This window comes from Sceloporus occidentalis, unplaced genomic scaffold (genome assembly GCF_023333645.1).
Source record: "Sceloporus occidentalis isolate IW3139 unplaced genomic scaffold, rSceOcc1.0.p SCAF_3, whole genome shotgun sequence".
In the NCBI taxonomy this organism is placed as follows: domain Eukaryota; kingdom Metazoa; phylum Chordata; class Lepidosauria; order Squamata; family Phrynosomatidae; genus Sceloporus; species Sceloporus occidentalis.
In genome coordinates this window covers 230,309,126-230,327,382 of record NW_028316983.1, presented here as the reverse complement: position 1 = coordinate 230,327,382, position 18,257 = coordinate 230,309,126, and the positions used below count along the sequence as shown (strand labels likewise).

Below are 18,257 nucleotides of genomic sequence, written 5' to 3'. Positions count from 1 at the left end.
ATTTTTGCTCTTGAGGCTGTGATGCTATGGTACCTGGGGTACTAAAGTAGTTTCATGAAACTGGATCTGTTTCTAAGCAAATACACATGGGATTGCTAAATGTATCAATTTTATATGAGCCTTACAATATAAGTGTTATGCTTTACATGACAGAAGCAAAATAAAGTGCTGAAACAAAGGTTGGACATATGAACAAATAATAATAAACAAGTTTGAGAGCCAGCATGGTGTAGTAATTTGATTTTCAGACTAAGACTCTGAAAAGCAGGGTTTAAATTCTCACTAAGTCATGGAAATCACTGGGTGAGTGTGGACAAGTCACGTTCTCTCAGCCCCAGAGGAAGGCAATGAGAAAACTCCTCCAAATGTCTTGTAAAAAAGTACACCTTGTGATAGGTTTGCCTTAGGGTTGCCATTAGCTGGCAGCAACCAGAAAACAAACAATATCGCATGACAAACTAGTTGGTTGACTGGCCGAAGCCAAAGGGTGCTCAACAATCGCTCCTTTTCATCCTGGAGGGAAGTGACCTGAATAGACTAGAAAGCTGGGCCAAAGCTAACAAAATGAAATTCAACACGGAGAAATGTAAGGTACTACACTTAGGGCGGAAAAATAAAATGCACAGATATAGGATGGGGGACACCTGGCTGAACAAGACTACATGTGAAAGGGATCTGGGAGTCCAAGTAGACCACAAATTGAACATGAGTCAACAGTGTGATGCGGCAGCTAACAAGGCCAATGCAATTTTAGGTTGCATCAATAAAAGTATAGTGTCTAGATCAAGAGAAGTAATAGTGCCACTCTATTCTGCTTTGGTTAGGCCCCACCAGGAATATTGTGTCCAGTTCTGGGCACCACAATTCAAAAAGGACATTGAGAAACTGGAGCGTGTTCAAAGGAGGGTGACTAAAATGGTGAAACCATGGAAACCATGCCCTATGAGTAATGACTTAGGGAGCTGGGGATGTTTAGCCTGGAGAACAGAAGGTGATATGATAGCCCTGTTTAAATATTTGAAGGGATGTCATATTGTGGAGGGAGCAAGCTTGTTTCCTGTTGGTCCAGAAAACAGGACCCAGAACAATGGATGAAAGCTACAGGAAAAGAGATTCCACCTCAACATTAGGAAGAACTTCCTGACAGTAAGGGCTGTTCGACAGTGGAACCCACTCCTTTCTCGGAGTGTAGTGGAGTCCCCTTCCTTGGAGGTCTTTAAGCAGAGGCTGGATGGCCATCTGTTAGGGATGCTTTGATTTAGAATTCCTGCATGGCAGAATGGGGTTGGACTGGATGGCCCTTGAAGTCTCTTCCAACTCTATGTTTCTATGATTCTAGTTTAGGTATTGCATATATTTCAATCTTCAGCAATTTCCTTTGAGTCTGCTTTCTTGGTTTCAACATTTCCAGAAACTCTGCATCTTTAGGAAGTATACATTTGATCCATTGGTCTAATCTGAATCTTGGTATTTGTTGTTTTGTCCAAATTAACAGGCCTGTCATACTTGTAGGCTAATAAAATGGGAAAAAAAGATTAAATCTTGAGGGAAAAAGCTTCTCCTCACACAGGGAGGTCCAGGCACTTTGTCTCTTGCCCAAAGGGCTAATGACAAAATACACACACCCCAATTGTCCTTGTCTGGGTGACTTTATTTAAAAGCAAAGCTTAAATGAAAGCAAAATTCAAAATGAATAAACTCTGTTTTCTAACTGCTGTACTGTTTATAGTTTTTTTTTAAAAAAAAATTCTTAATTGAAGGTCTATATTTGACTTGTTTAACTTTTTACATATTTGACAAAGAAAGGCCCCTACTGGTCTAGCACACAAATGTTGTCTTCGTTTGTGCTCTGGAAATAGTTAACAATAATTTAATTAGCCTTTTGGAAGAGTGTGTGAAGATTATATAAAAATGTATTAATTGTCCCCATTCTCAGTCTGGATCTTATTTATGCGTGCAAGAAGCTGATGGCCTTTACCACACATTCTTGTTTTTGTTGTAAAGCTAATTATTTAAAATGTAGCACAAATGCCAGATTGAGGGGATGGCTTAGCGGTTGAAGAGTGAATTGAATTTATTGTCAAAGCTCTGAAACAATGAAATTTGCACAATTCCTTTATGGACATGTTACTAAACTGAAGACCCATAAACATGCCGTAAACAGGAGGGCAACACGTACTCCAAAGGCAGATTTTTATGAAGATGTCAGTGAACAATAGAAGAAGTGTTGGGTCTGGAAATGAGACAGGTTCCAATCCTTCTGGTTTGTGGAAGCTTTGGTCAGACTGTTCATTGCTCTTTATTCTGATCAATTCAAGCTTATAAGGTTGAATGAACAAGGTACAGTTTGAAAAACAATGGGCACAATACAATGCAAAGGTTGGAAAATTATATTTTAAAAATAATCAGACACTGTTACACCCAAAATATCTTAAAAAGTTTAAGAATTATCTCTTGCTTGTCAAGTAACTGAAATAGCTACTTTACAGTTACTGTATATACTCGTGTATAAGTCAGCATCGTGTATAAGTCAAGGGCAATTTTGCGGGCCAAAATCAGGGATTTTGCAATGACCCGTGGATAAATCAAGGGTAAAATTTGGGTTTAGTACCCTTCCTCTCTGTTTGCAGCCCTGTTGTCCCTTTGGAAGACAACTGAGCTAGGGAGGAAGCTTGAGAGGCAAGCACTCACTCCCCCTTTTCCTTTGCAGCCCAACTGTTGCTTCAGGAGACGCCGAGACTGGGGAAGAGGAAGGGAGGCAAGTGTTTGCCCCCCACGCCTTTCCCTAGCCCAGCTGCCCTTTTGGGAGACAGCCGGGCTGGGGAAGAGGCTCCAAGGTCCAAACTACTACCGTACTGACCCATGTATAAGTCAACCCAGGTTTTTTGGGTCAATTTTTAGTAAATATTTTTCAACCTACAGACAGGTATATATGGTAATTTAAAGACTAAACAAACTTCTGAATTCTCAAAGCTGCTGGCCTGTGGTACAAGAGGCATCCTCCTCCCATCCGCTTCACTAGTACCTTAATGCCCAGAACAAAACACAAGGCACAGCATGAATCAGCCCTTGAAGCATGTGATATTTCTTCTCCATTTAGCAACATCATATCCCCGTAATTGTAAAAGTCACATTAAAAAGTTATAGTGACACTGCAAAGGAAATGGTTAACCCCCATTAAATTACAGACATAGTATAACTTAGGTATACTTTTGTCATTTGAAAAAGGAATTTATTATGATGAACTAGGATTTTGTTTTTTGGGGGGTGGTAGTTATTGTGTTATTGTCAGCTCTGCTCAAACTTGCTCTAGAAATAAGGAAAATGAATGAATGAATGAATGAATGAATGAGGGCCTGAACAGACAGGTGAAAATAAAGCTGCTTCAGGTCACTTTGGAGGTATGCTGTTTAAATGATCCATGCGTACTAAGAAGCCGGAAGCCACACCAAAGCCACACTCCAGTCTTAAGGATTGGAGTGCAGCTTTAGCGCAGCTTCTGACCTCTTAATATGCATGTGTCATTTAAACAGAATACCTCCAAAGTGACCTGAAGCAGCTTTATTTTCGCCTGTCTGTTTGGGTCCTGAATTATCACAGAACCCTAGTTCGGGGTGTTAAGACTGGTAGCATCTAATGAAATCACTCACAGAGAATCAGAATTCTCTCCAGGCATGCAATCCTAACCCAAGAGTAGTCCTTAAGAGTAGCTCAGTGGTAGAGCATGCGCTTCGCATGTGTGAGGTCCCGGGTTCAATCCCCGGCATCTCCAGAGCATTTTTATACGGAGCCCTGGTGGCGCAGTGGTTAAATGCCTGTACTGCAGCCATTCACTCAAAACCACAAGGTTGCGAGTTCAAGACCAGCAGAAGGGCCCAAGCTCGACTCAGGCTTGCATCCTTCCGAGGTCGCTAAAATGAATACCCAGACTGTTGGGGGCAAATTAGCTTACTTGCTAATTAGCTTACTTGCTGTTCACCGCTATGATCTTTGGAATAGCGGTATATAAATAAAACAAATTAAAATTAAATTATTAAATAAAAGAAATCTATTCTTTTCACCTAAGAGAATCTCCAGGTCCTCCAGTGCAATTCTTTGGTCAACATCTGCCAGAAGTTGGTTATAGAATCATGCTGGAGGACTTACAAATGCCTAGAGAAGTGTTTTCCCTAGGACCTTCTAGGTTCTCCAGCAGAACTCTATGGTCAACATCCTGCCATCTGTACGCTGATGACACCCAGTTGTATCTTTCCACCCCTGACCTTTCTCCAAGGCTTGAACAGCAAGTCTTGTCTTGTCTCACAGCTGTCTCGCAATGGATGCGCCATCGGCATTTGAAGCTCAACATGTCCAAGACGGAGCTTCTTGTCTTTCCTCCTAAGCCCACCCTTCAACACTCCTTTTCTGTCTCTGTGGACAACATTTCTATTCAACCAGTGCAGCAAGCCCGCAGTCTTGGTTTTATCTTTGACTCTTCTCTGTTGTGTATCCCTCAGATCCAGACCACAGCCAAGGCTTGTAGATTCTTTCTATACAATATTGCCAAAATCCGACCATATCTCTCCGCCTCCACTGCCAAGATCCTGGTCCATGCCCTAGTGGTCTCACGACTTGATTACTGTAACATCCTCCTGGCTGGGCTTCCTCTTTCTCACCTTTAATCTCTGTCCAGCATTCAGCTGCACGCATTATCACATCCGCCCACCACTCTGACCACATCTCTCCTGTGTTGGCATCCCTTCACTGGCTCCCCCTCCCTTTCCGCATTCAGTATAAGCTCCTGCTGTCGACATTTAAAGCCCTCCATGGACTGGCCCCTCTTTACTTATCAAACCTTATTTCTCCTCACCTTCCCACTAGGGCCCTCCGTTCTGGTAGTCAAGGTCTGCTGTCCCAGCCCAGGATTTCCTCTGCCCCATCTCGGATTTGCCCCTTTTCACTCGCTGCCCCTCACGCCTGGAACCTTCTTCCCCCGTGAACAAGAGCCATCACTTCTTTAACCAACTTCAAAATGGAGCTAAAGACCATCTTGTTCAGAGAAGCGTTCCCAGGCATTGCATAATTGTCACTTGCTATTTGATGTTCTTTTGTTGCCTGTTTTATTGAATCATTTCCTGTATTGCTATGTATTTTATATGTATTATCCTACTAGAGAGGCCCCTTCCCCACCACCACTCCCTTTGTGTCGAGTCTTTTTAGATTGTAAGCCTGAGGGCAGGGAGCCGTCCAATTAAAAAGATTGTATGTACAGCGCTGTGTAAATTTACAGCGCTTTATAAATAAAGGTTAATAATAATAATAATAATCTGGACATCTGGCAGAGTTGTACTGGAGGACCTAGAGGTTACAAGAAAGAACATATCTATCGAAAAAGCAGATAAATCCACAAAAGTCAAAGCCGCAAATGTGGATGGCTAACTGTATAATAATACATACATTCAGGAGAAATGTGTACCAAAACATGCACACATTTCTGTGCTCACCAAAACGCATATAGACTTTGTGTGCATATTTTCTTTTTTTTAATAAAGCAAACCTACTTGGAAATGGGACAGAGTGAATGTGTATGTGGACAACAGCAGATGCTCTAGAAAGCAAAACAGATACAGCTGTCTCTATTCAAGATTTTGTGCTTCTAGTTGGGATACATTTATTCTTTATAGCGAAACAGCTGCCACACTTTAGCAGTTGTCACATTTTGCTAGGTATCCATTGAATTGAACCATGTTTGCTTTATAGTTCTTGGCCTGGGTTGGGGAGAGAGACTGTTTGCACTGGGCAATAAGAAGCAGTGATGACGGGCAGCCAATTTGAATCCGGGCAGAATTCAGACTAGATGCAGAGCTGGGGCCGATCATGAGAAAGTCAACACTGAGATCTGAGCTTGTCAGCTCCTTTGAGAGGAAGCTGGAATTGAGGGTTGCAGCAGGCCAAGTGAGAAGCTGACAGAATAAAGGGAGAACAGTTCAAGGAATGGCTGGAGAGAAAGGGCAAGCATAGCCACATCGGTTAGCTGTGCCATCCTAGCACGCCAAGAGTCTAGCTGTTGCCCAGATGAAGATGCACAGGATGGACGTGGAAGCATTTATGGTTGCCAGGAAAAGCAGATCGCTGCTAGAAGGGTGAATGAAAGAACTACAGGGACCCAAGAGAATTGTATGTGTATTTTGGAAGGATAAAAGTAGCAGCAGCCACCATATAGGGAAAGGTGGTTTTCTTTATTCTTGACACATTGGGGTGAAACATACTTTATCAAATGGAAGTCATCATTTTTAAAATTTTGTAAAGCAAGTAGATTGTTTTCAGATGAAAAGAGTGGAGAGTTTTGGCAGGAAAAAATATCTGTAGGATGAAAACCTTTTTGTTGGATCATAATAAACTGTTTTGGGGGGCTTTCCACATGAAAACAATCCCTCTCAAACATGTGCTGGGTTGATGTACATAGGGTTTCCAGAGCTCCAGAAGAAATAAAACTCAAGCTCTGGAGTGTACCAACCCTTGTAATAGTACCATAACAAACATGAAGAGATTGCCTTTTCTCTTAGGCTTATAATTTAAAATATCAGAAAAGAAAAGTTGAGTAAGCAAACTCATAGTTCTTTGTGGAACTTAGAAAAATTACATTTTGACTATCAACATTCAAAATCCCTTCTGGTTATACCTTTTCCTGTATAAAAAGATCTCAGGGAAGAGTGCATACAGAAAAACAAAAAGTTGAAACAGTTTGAAATAATGTAAGATAGCATAAAAACACAGTTTAAAACATCATATACAACATACACTATATTGAAGCTCTGCAGCCTAGTCAGTCTAGGCCCTAAACGCTTAGTAAAAATGTGAAGGTTCAATCTGACACTGAAGTAAAGTCAGCATCTCTAAAAACTGGGTCTTCCAAGGGGAAAATGATCTGCAGCCAGGTTGACACTATAGAAAAGGCCCTCTTCATGTCTCCATGTAATACTTTGCTCCCATTGGTTGGGCATAGTGGAGAGCCTCCTCATATAGCCTCAGTAGTTGGCCTGGTATATATAAGAAGAGGTGCTCCTTCAAATATTGGGATCCCAAGGAGTTTAGGATTTTAATTCTCATCACTTTGAATTTGAGACAGTGCATATTGGCAGGTAGTACAGTTCTTTAAATATTTACGTAGAATCAGCATCAAATGGTTCTTGTAAGGTGTTCCTGTCAACAATTTTACAGCTGCATGTTGCACTAGCTGCAGTCGTCATACCTTCTTCAAGGGCTGCCCCATATAGATCACACTGCAGTAGTTAAACTGGATAGTCAGTGGCCAGGTTATCCCAATCCAGAGAAGGCTGTAGCTTGTAAGGTAGCCAAGGTTTTCCCTAGGCACTCTGAACTACAGAGTTCAGTTTGATCTCCAGTAATAAGGTGAGGTCCAGAACTACCCCCAGACTACTCTTCCTTTTGAGGAATGCAACCCCATATTTAATGAGGTAATTCACATAATTCCAGGATCTAAATCTATGGGAGTTGTAGTCTAAGAAAATAACGTTTCTTAGCTTTGATCCTACGCATGTTGTTGTTGTGTTCCTTCAAGTCATTACCAACTTAAGGCGACCCTAAGCCAAACCTAAATACCCTAAAGCAGTGATGGCGAACCTCTGGCACGCTTGCCAGAGGTGGCACTCAGAGCCCTCTCTTTGGGCATATGCACCATCTTCCCAACACAGACTTCACTAGAGTTTGTCATTAGAAATCCAGAGGGATGTGGCACTTTGCAATAAATAAGTGGGGTTTGGGTTGCAGTTTGGGCACTCGGTCGCTAAAAGGTTCTCCACCACTGCCCTAAAGGCACCAGATCTTCTCTAATTTTGGAAGCTAAGTAGGGTTAGCTCTGATTAGTACTTGGATGAGTACCATTAAGGAATACCAGGGGCTGTAGGTTATATTTCAGAGAAAGGCAATAGCAAATCCCTCTTAAGTATTCCTTGCCTATGAAAATCCTATGACATTCATGGGGTCACAGTAAGTAAACAGGCAACGTGAAGGCACATACACACACAAGGTGAACCTATAATGGGGTTTTCTTGGCAAGATTTGTTCAGAAGGGGTTTGCTATTGCTTTCCTTTGAGGCCGAGAGAGTGGGTTTCCATAGCCAAGAGAGTATTGGAACACTGAGCTCTCAAAGTCCTTATCCAACCTTCAAACCACTATGCCAGGCTGGCTCAGCATGCATGGGCACTCAAGAGGTAAATCTTACTATCCACAGAGGAACTCACTCTTAAAAAAGTATGCATAGTCAACAATTCTTGAGGTTACACAGATCTTATAATACATGGAAATTGTTAAGGCAGAAAAACATCAGTTGCGATTAGTGGTCTTTGCTGGACTGAAGCAGCAGCCCAGCTCTGTGTGTATGTGTGTGTGTGTGTGGTACAGTATGGTGATAGTTTGGGAGAGGAAGAGTGAAGGGCCCTCCTAGTGGTCTTTCAGCACAGCCAATGGAGTAAACCTTGCCATCTTTTCCTTTGCTGCAGCCAACTAGAACCAGTTTCAGGCTCTGTTCATCTAGCCTGGCTTGGTTTCATCTGGTTGGTAGTAGTTCCGTGGGGTGTCAAGCAGAGGCCTTTCTCCCTTGTCTCGTGCCTGTTCCTTTTAACTGAAGATGTCTGAGATTGAAATCTCTGACTTAACACTTTCCTCCTCTTAATAAACAGCTAAAAATAAAGAGAAATCTTCTTTTATTGTACTTCTGAAATTAAAGCAGAAGAACTCTCCTCCTTTCCTCTTAGTCCAGGGGCCTCAAGGGTCTCTTGGTTTGGCTCCTGACAGATTCTAGTTGAGCATATTGTTTAGGAATAGCTATGGTGCTTTTTAAAAACAAAATAATGAAAGGTTATCCTGTCTGGTTTTTGATTTCCGTCTGTCTCTTTCTTATTCCCTCTCCTAGTTCAATATCAGATGGAAATGATGCGAAGCCTCCGCCATGTAAACATCGATCACCTTCACGTCGGCTGGTATCAGTCTACCTACTATGGCTCTTTTGTCACCCGGGCTCTCTTGGACTCCCAGTTCAGTTACCAGCATGCGATTGAGGAATCTGTCGTTCTCATTTACGGTTAGTATGCCGTTTCCTGTATTATACCTCCCAGCACCATCACACAACACCCACCACCCCCTTGATATTATTAGGGCTATTTTTGTCTTCGATTTCCTTGCCTGTAAGAGCAGCTTTGGCAGGCCTTTTTCAAGTAAATACCAACCCTGTTTCTGCAGCAGCCTCAGCAGCAGTGAAGTCTAGACAGGGTTTCCTTCTTTCTGTTTATTTTTCTTGCTATCAGAGCCCTGATGTGTACGTTTTGGAATGCCAGAGTAGCTGCTTCATTTTTATTCCTCTGTTGCTCCCCCTCCTGTGTGTGGAAAGGGCTGGTGGAACTAGACCAGATGTCTTAACAAACTCTGCCTGCTAGAGCGTCTGGGTCCCTACGTGACTGACCAATCATAATGCAATGTGCCAAGTCTCCCCCCTCCTTTTCCACCTCCTTTTTATGCATCTGACAGAAGCATACAAAACCTGGACTGTTTCGCAGCACAAAGATTTTTTTCTTTTCTGTTGCCTTTTTTTTAATGGCGTTTCCTCAAGCTCTCCAGACCAGATGTTCTGTGCTGTATCAGAACCGTAGGCAATTTAACAGCTTTATAGCCTTCCCCTCCCTGAACACTCACAGTTTTGCCATATCTGGCAGGCTCGCGTATAGTTTCCAGCTGAGAAGTAAATGTAACGTCCTGAGTATCTGTCAGAAAAAATACTAATGAATACGATCAATCTTATGAGCTGCCCCAAAATTGTTTCAGTATGTTAACAATTGGATTACAGTAAAGAACAAGTTGTTAAAGTATACTTATACTGGCTGGGAACATTGCATCATCAGATCTTGATGAATTTTCCACTTGTTTCAGTCTATTTTGGTTTTCATTTTATCACTGATTGCTAAAGGTTTTACTGTGTTCAGTTTCAGACAGCCCAAATGTTAACTTCTTCTTTTTGAAAAGTTTACTATTTGGCAAGACTGCCTCAGCTGTTATCTTGCTACACATGTTAAGCTCCCTTATCCTAGAAATTAAATAGTTTTTTTAAAAAAACAAACATAATATTTTCCATTCTTGAAGATAATGTGGCAACATGAAAACTATTTACATTTTTTTAAAAAATGTAACTGGAAAGGTTTGTCAAAATAAATATTTTCCTAATAGAATTCCAAGAGCTTGACAATCCAGGTGCAGATTCTGGACTCACAAGGCATCCCATTGTTATTGTGAAGCTCCCGCAACAGTAATGAACTGGTGTGCTAATGGACTCGTAATGCTTGAAAGTGCAGGTAGGGGGCTCTCATGACTGAATATTCCTTTAGTACAATTTTATCAGCCTCCACATAAAAATGTGAAGTTGGGGAAAGAGTTCTACTCCAGCTTCCCATCTGACTTGCAGCTTTCTAAAAGCAGAGATTGCCTTGAGAGGTGGTGGGGTCTCCTCCTTTAGACGTTTTCAGAAAGAGGCTGGACACCTACCTGCTGAGGATGCTTTAGCTGGCGATCCTGTACTGAACAGGTGACTTGATGGTCCTTTCTGTATGATTCTAAGAGATGCTGCTGTCTAGATACAGCTTTATTCCCCAGGACAGGACAATTGATGCCTTCTGGATGTTGGTGGGCTACAGCTTCCTTAATCCCTGACAGTAGTTGATGCTGGATGGCCTATGTGTGTTACATTCCAACAACATCTGGAGGACCACAGTGGCCCACTGTGACCCAGGAAATAACCAGGGTATAAATCATGATCCTATTAGCATGTAGAAGTTATTCCAAGGATACAGACCCGTCTTTGGAGGGAAAATACAGAGTATAGTTTAAAACAACAACATAAATATGGTTGGACAGACCCTTGTAGCACTGAGGTTAAGACAACCAAGTATTCAGTAGCATCATCAATATGCTGCTTGTCATATAAAGGAGTCGGATGCTGTGGCAACCACTGAAGCCCTTTTCCTCTGCTATTATCATGTCACCAAGGAAAATGTGAAGCTGCCTTTTACTAGGCATCCACTGTCCACCCAACAGAGTTGTGTACACTGTTTGACAGCATCTCTCCATGACCTCAGTTTTGGTGATCTTTTGATTTCACTTCCTTTCTCCTTTGAACTAGGGGCAGGATTTAATGCATGTAAAGCATGTGTTCTGCCACCAAGCTCCAGACAGTATTTCTGATTATACTCACCAGACCTGTCTCTACAACCATATACAGTCTGAAAGGTTTCTTTGTGGAGAGAATGTCTTTATATAAAGCCTAAAACATTTTGATAAGATCTTCATGGACACAAATACACAGTTTCCCTCTTAAGGCAGTATCTGTCTTTAAAAGGAATGTTGCCTGTGACCTTGGGCCCTTCGGAGTCTTTTCAAGCCAACATTTTATAGAATGTTGTTTTCTAGCACTGCCCTGCCCTTTTTCCTTTTGTTTTACATTGGGTGCTTGCTAATTCAGTGTGGTGGTTGTTATGCTTTAAAGCCCACAATTGTAAAGGTCCATGTTATGTGAAGGGCCATCACTTGTTGTGTACTTTTTTCTGCAAGGTTTTCAATCATACCATGGTACCAATCCAGCCTTGATGGAATGTTGCACCATGAGGTGACCAGCCACCATTACTGTTAATGTTCAGAGCAGATCTTTATAACTCTGTGTCAGCTCCTATGGAATTCTCTCTCCAAGGAGAATATCAACTTTTTTCTTACAAATTGTTTATTTCTTGGCCTGGGCATCTTCATTTCTTCAAGACTTCTTGATTTTGCTGCTTACCTGTTTAACCACCCAGTGAACTATTTTGTATGCCATACAGATACCATAAATAATTTTTTGTTAATTTTGCTGACATTCATTTGCAAGATCTGCTGTCATTGTTTGATTTTGTTTGGTTGATTGGATGTTTTTGGCCTACTGCTCTGAGCTTTGGAAAAGCAGATGATATATTTTGTTTGTGTGCAATTTGAATGGCTTTTTGCCTCAGGGCTACAGTTTTGTTAAATGACATTCACAGAACTCTTTAGATGTTTACTGGAAAATAAATATTGCCCCAATTTAAAGTGTTCAGATAAAATTGTATGGATAAATACTTAGTATATTTGTTTCTTTCCTATTGCTCTTTCTCAGATCCTATAAAAACTGCCCAGGGATATCTTTCCCTAAAAGCATACAGGTTGACACCTAAATTGATGGAGGTTTGTAAAGAAAAGGATTTCTCTCCAGAAGCGTAAGTACATATGGATGTTTTGGAATGTGGGTGGCAGAAAGAGGGAAGAAGGGGATTAAATCATTCATGAAGACACTCAGTGAAAGCTGAGTGTGTGTTTGGGATGATACATGTGCTTTCTCAGGAGCTGAAAATATTCAAAGCTGTCACAGGTGATCAGGTAAAGAAGCAACATTTACTGCAGAAGAATGTGATCTGCCCTCTGTCACACCAGAGAGGGTGAATGTTCAAGCCAAATGAAATTGAGCAGAAAAGAGAAAATGAAAGGTTCTGAGTATGAGCTTGACTTGGAAGGTATACAACTTTTGTGACAGTAGTGTCTCTCTTGTGCATAAGTGTCCTGGAGTGGATATACATACACTGTACATCAGCCTTTCTCAAATAGTGGGGCGGGCCCCCCAGGGGGGGCGCGAGGCTCTGTTATGCAGAGGTGTACTTATAGCAATTTTATAGACAAATGATACTATTTACAGTCGCGCGGGGGGCGCGAAATGTTTCTTCTTCCTAGGGGGGGCATGACAGAAAATAATTGAGAAGCACTGCTGTACATCATTTCACTGTACAAGATAAATAACAGGGCCTAGATAGATAGGTATATGGAGGTGTATTATGCACAAAATTAGTCTCCAGTGCTCTTTGTGCCTCTGTGGCTCTTGTAATATAGAATACCAGCCCTATTATCTCTGAATCCAGAAACTTGGATGAGGGGATTGTTGAAGTAATTCCACAGCTGCTATCACCAAAATCAAGGATTTATGGAGTATTGCCATACGTAAAGCCTTATTAGCCCCTAGCCACAAGGCAAACTTAATGATGAATTAGGACTAAACAGCCCAACATATTGTGGAGCACCGGTAAATCTGCTATAGGAAAAATTGTTTTTTATACTGGTATTTTTCTTATGTATTTTGATAGGCATTTCATTTCTAGATGCTGCGAGATTGGTTTTGTCATGGTAACAATACTGAATTAAATTCTAACTTGGTGCTATTATTGAATATCTGGGGTGAGGGAGTTCCATACCCTCCACACCATCTCTTCTTGTTGTTTTCAGGATTACCAAGAGGCAGTACATGCCCTAGTGCCTGCCCTCCCCTCCCCCCCCCCCCCAATCAGGGTTGCTGGATTTCTCCAACAGCAATATGGCACACTTTTTTCTTTGGCCCTGTCAACTCAAGACTGGCTGGTACACATGAGGTGACAGACCTGTGTAATGCCACCTTAAGTCTCACAAGAGAAGGGCCTCTTGTGAGAGTTCCAGGATTCCATCAGCAATGTTTCCCAACCTTTGGTCCTTGATTTGTTTTGGACTCTAGTTCCCAGAATCCTCAGCCATCTTGGCCAAACAGTCAGGAATTATGGGAGTTGAAGTCCAAATCATCTGGAGGACCAAAGGGTGGGAACCACTAGAGTGAGGCCCTTTCCCCATAAGACATGACATAAGCTTTATATATGTTCCAATTGTCTCAGTCACCAGGGCCTGTTATTGAGGGAGGGTGCCAGCCACACTCATAACAGATGAACCCCTGCAGCATTGAGTATGTACTGTATATACTCATGTATAAGTCTAGAAATTTTAGTCAAAAAATTGACTCCAAAAACCCAGGTTGACTTATCCATGGGTCAATGTAAATGCTGTACTTTAGCTCTTATAAACAAGGGAACCATTCCCTGGTGAAAGACAAAAGTGTAATGTGTCCTGGAGGCACTGACCCCGCTCTGATCTCTCATTCATCCAGCCTTTAGTATGAGCCCAAACAGTTATGGCTACCAGACCTTTGCAAGTTCTTTGGCATTGTTTTCCTTTGCTTCATCATTTAGACCCTTTGTTAGGTTTTACCCTCGACTTATCCACAGGTCTGATCAAAATCCATAATTTTGGCCCCCAAACCTGCTCTCGATTTGTACATGAGGTCGACTTATCGTCGAGTATATACGGTAACTTGAGACCATTTCGTGGCATAACAAATGTGCACGAGTGTGTCTGTTGTAAATATGAGTGGTGCCTGCTCTTCCTATTGGATCAAGAATACAAGATTTAAAGCAAAGATAAAAACATATGCAGTGCAGTCAGGAACTGGAACTCCTTCCAGATCACAGGGCCCCATTCAATTGTACCAGCTTCCCCAGTGCTTCCCCTCAGTCTTGGTTGTCCTGCAGGTATCTTTACAGTTAAGCAAGGGCACCTTGTAATAGCTGGCTACTCAAGGAGAAGGAAGTGCTACAGAGGTAGGATTGCCATAATTCTCTTCCACAAAATTGGGATAAAATGTAGGAAACAATTTAGGACAAAATGTAGGACGTTCAAGCAAAATGGAGGACACAACCAACTAAAGGTGGTAGGGGCCTTCAATCCCCATCTGTGGCCCCCAGACCACCAGGCTGCCCCCCCCCGGAGGCCCCAACCAGGCCTACATGCCTGCCTGCCACCCGCCTATGTTGGCAAAAGTGTGAGGAAGGCGGTGGTTGGTGACAGTGGCCTGCCACTCCCAGCCCCCAAGACCACCAGGTGGTCCCCGGAGGCCCTAGTCAGGCCTGCCTACCTGACTGCTTGTGCCACCAATGCCGGTGGGCCAGGCCTCTGGCTCTGTCTGGATCGCCTCTAGCCAGCAGAGGCCCTGCGTGCAGGATGCGCCGAGGAGGCCTTGACCCCTGGATGTTTTGGGGGCTGGTTTGTTGGCTAGCTGAGACCCTGCACAGCTGTGCCAAAGTGAAGGAGGCCTCACCAAGTCTGGGATCTGATCCCAAAATTGGGCAGGACATCCCAAAGAGCCTTAAAAACTGGAAATGTCCTGGGAACAACCAGGATATGGCAACTATATGCAGAGGGCTTAGAACAGAGGTGAACGATTGCAACATGTTCAGGGCCAATTTTCTAACAGATTTCTACCACGAAAAATACAAAAACATGTAAACAAAATAGAAATTGCCAGAAGTCCAATTCTAAATTTGAAGATTGGGTAGTTTTTAATGTTTTTAGTGTGTGAAGTGACATTTTCCTCCATATTCATAGCCAGCTTGTTTTAGTTGTCCAGCCTTCAAAGAGATCTCCCCTCTCAAAGAAACCCAATTACTACTGTTGCTGCGTACTGTCAAAATACATTTTTCCCATCTCCAAATATCAACTGATGATTTTTGCAGTTTTTGAAAAAAATGGAACCAACACTTCATTCTCCAGTTTGTGAAACAAATATTTACACAGTGCCCTACCCAGCTCTTAACTCAACAGACTGCCCCTTTCTTTTCCAGTCACAGAGGTATCCAGGTTTTAAAGAAAAACAAAACTGGAAAACCAGAAAGATAATAAAAATACAAAGGCAAAAATTGGGAAAATCATCATCATTTGAAGAAGATTCTACTTTGAAATTTTAGGAAGAAACCACAATCACTTTTGCTATTAAAAATACTTTTTAGTATTTTGAGATGTTAGTTGCATTTTGAGGTTAAATATTAGGAAAGGGATTAAGATTAAAGGAATAAGAAACATTTTGTACACCAGAATCTGAAATTCCTATGCTCAATGTTTTTGGATTCAATGGGACATACAAAACAGAAGGACAGTCATGTGTATTGTTCCTTGGAATATTGGTGCCAGTGGCTGGACGCACGTACCTTGTGTTAGTGTTTGACAACTGGAATCCCCAGACCAAATTTAGCTACCTCAAGAGTACTGTCTGGCAAGCCATAGGGTATGTAGGGAGTGTTATCACCAGTAGCGTGTGTGTTCATAAGGTTTTCTTAGGCAAGGAATACTCAGAGGTGGTTTTGCCAGTTCCTTCCAGTAGACTATATAATAAATAAATGAACCATTGGAATAATTAAAGCTCAGGAACTTGATCACCCATTCCCATTTCCATTCCTTTCTTAAACAGCTCTTCAGGGATGGGAATCATATCTGGGGTGGGAATCATTACAGCTCCTGTGATTTCTTACCATTGACTGTGTGGCTAGGACTGCTGGGAGTTGTGGTCCAACAACAGGATTCCCAGTCCTGCTCTCTATTATCATGTAATGTTCTATTTAATTTTTTTATTTTATTTTTAATGTTTTGGAACCTATTGGTACTGAATGCACGAACAGCCTTCTAAGAATGCACCTGGCTAGCCTTTGCCTTGAAGACAGTGATGGACCAGCCAACCATACATACACATGTGTCAGTACTTGACCTGTAACTGTGTGGATCTGAAGGAGGTCTAGTAGTGTACAGTTGCATGCATGTAGGCCTTTCTTCATGGCAACCTGAATCTTGGTTCCTCAGTAGAGAGAAATCAAAATAAAGGTTAACAATTCCTTTATTAGACCAACTAGAAGGTGCATGCACCCACACATCCTTAATTATGCTAGGTTTTGAAGCTCACCGGCTTCATCAAGTGAAGATGGTGAAGAATTCGTGGACTGGGACAGAAGTCTGTATCATGTTTGCTTTGGTGTTATTAAGTGTTTAGTGAGAAAGAAAGTTAAGAACCCTCTTTCCCACCTCCAAGAGAAGCAAAGAAGTGAGAGAAAGGAAGTGAAAGAAAGGCCATAGAATTTCAGTTTTCCATTGCAGCTGTAAAGATTCTTCCTTTGACATATTTTCTGTCCCTCTTCATATGAAGCCAAAATCTTCTGTGTTGGCAGAGGTCAGTGAGAGCCCATGCTGTTAGGCCTGGAGAAAACAATTAGTTTATGTGGCAGCGAACTCTGGCAGTGAAGCCAGTTTACATTGTTTTACCCTGTTCATAAGAGTAAAGTCCCTGTGTAAGATGTCAAACAATCCACCAGGTTAGGATTTCCCTGCTTTGCAGTTCAGTGAGGTGTCTTTGGTTGACAAAATGCAAGGGCAGCCTCATTGACCATCAAATGAAACCCAACATTGTGTATACATATTGGCAATACCTTTATTAGGCCAAGCAGAAAAGTTACATTAACTATTGAGGCTTGCTGACTTCTTTATCAGGTGAAGAAGATGGAGGTACAGACGTGCAGTTTCTAATTTCTGCAACATCACTGTGTTGCCTTGCATGATTTCTTTACCTTCTTCATCTAATAAAGAAGCCAGTGGGCTGTAAAAGTTAAGCATATTTTAATGGTTTCTGGTTGGCATAATAAAGGTATCACCACCACCACCACCACCAACAACAATAATAATTTATATCCCACCTCTCTGTGCAACACAACCGGGGTGCCTTATATGTTAAAACAGGGGTAGGCAATCTTTTTGAGCCGGGGGCCGAGTTGCTGTCCCTCAGACAACTGGGGGGCCGAAGCCAAAAAATAAATAAGTAAATAATTTTTTTAAAAATTAAATATATAAATAAACCAGGACAAATGTAGGACAAAATTTTCAAATGGAAGACACTTTTTTTTAAAAAATGGAGGACACGCGAAAAAATTTGCTGATTTTTAAAAAAATGTTAATATAAATGCATGTTTCTGAGGCTTCTATAGACAATTGCCCCCCAAAGGCCCCGGCGGCAATCGGCGGCAGGACCAGGCTGGGGCCGGTCCCAAGGCCTCGCCGGGCCGCATCCGGCCCGCGGGCCGCAGGTTGCCTACCTCTGTGTTAAAATATACAATCCTGTGTCCCAATACCCCCCCCCTTAAAATACAATTAAACAGGTTACAGATTAAAACATACCTTAAAATAATAAACAAATCAATAATGGCTGTAGCAGAAATCAGGGAATAACAGGTTCAACTTATTTGGATTTTGAATTTGGTTTAAGGATCAACATGGCTACAGCTGCAATTTCTCAGAGGGAGTATTATGTATATACTTCTATAAAAATGGATACAGATCTATGTGGCAGCAATGGCTGTCACCTCCACATGGATGAACATATGAGGGCAGTCATGTCTGGGTGCATTTCTTGAAGCCTTTAATACCCATGGATACCAAAAGACTGAATGACATTTTTGTTTATGGTCCATTCTGTCCTGTTTGCCTACAATTTGGGAGATTATTTTCCTAACCCTTTTCCAGGTGAAAAGGGGCTGAAGAGGAC

The 18,257-nt window shown here is 41.9% G+C and overlaps 1 protein-coding gene and 1 non-coding gene across 2 annotated transcripts in view; both read left to right on the top strand.

Moving 5' to 3' along the window:
* The window catches only part of LOC149317586 (eukaryotic translation initiation factor 3 subunit H), an 89,483-nt gene that overhangs the window by 56,138 nt on the left and 15,088 nt on the right, over positions 1-18,257 (top strand). Inside the window, exons 3-4 of the mRNA XM_089517865.1 lie at positions 8,916-9,083; positions 12,171-12,270. Of these exons, the coding sequence (XP_089373991.1) occupies positions 8,916-9,083; positions 12,171-12,270 (268 nt within the window). The remainder of the gene's footprint in view (positions 1-8,915; positions 9,084-12,170; positions 12,271-18,257) is intronic.
* Positions 3,705-3,772, top strand: TRNAA-CGC (transfer RNA alanine (anticodon CGC)). The gene has a single exon. It is a non-coding gene; the product is annotated as a tRNA-Ala (tRNA).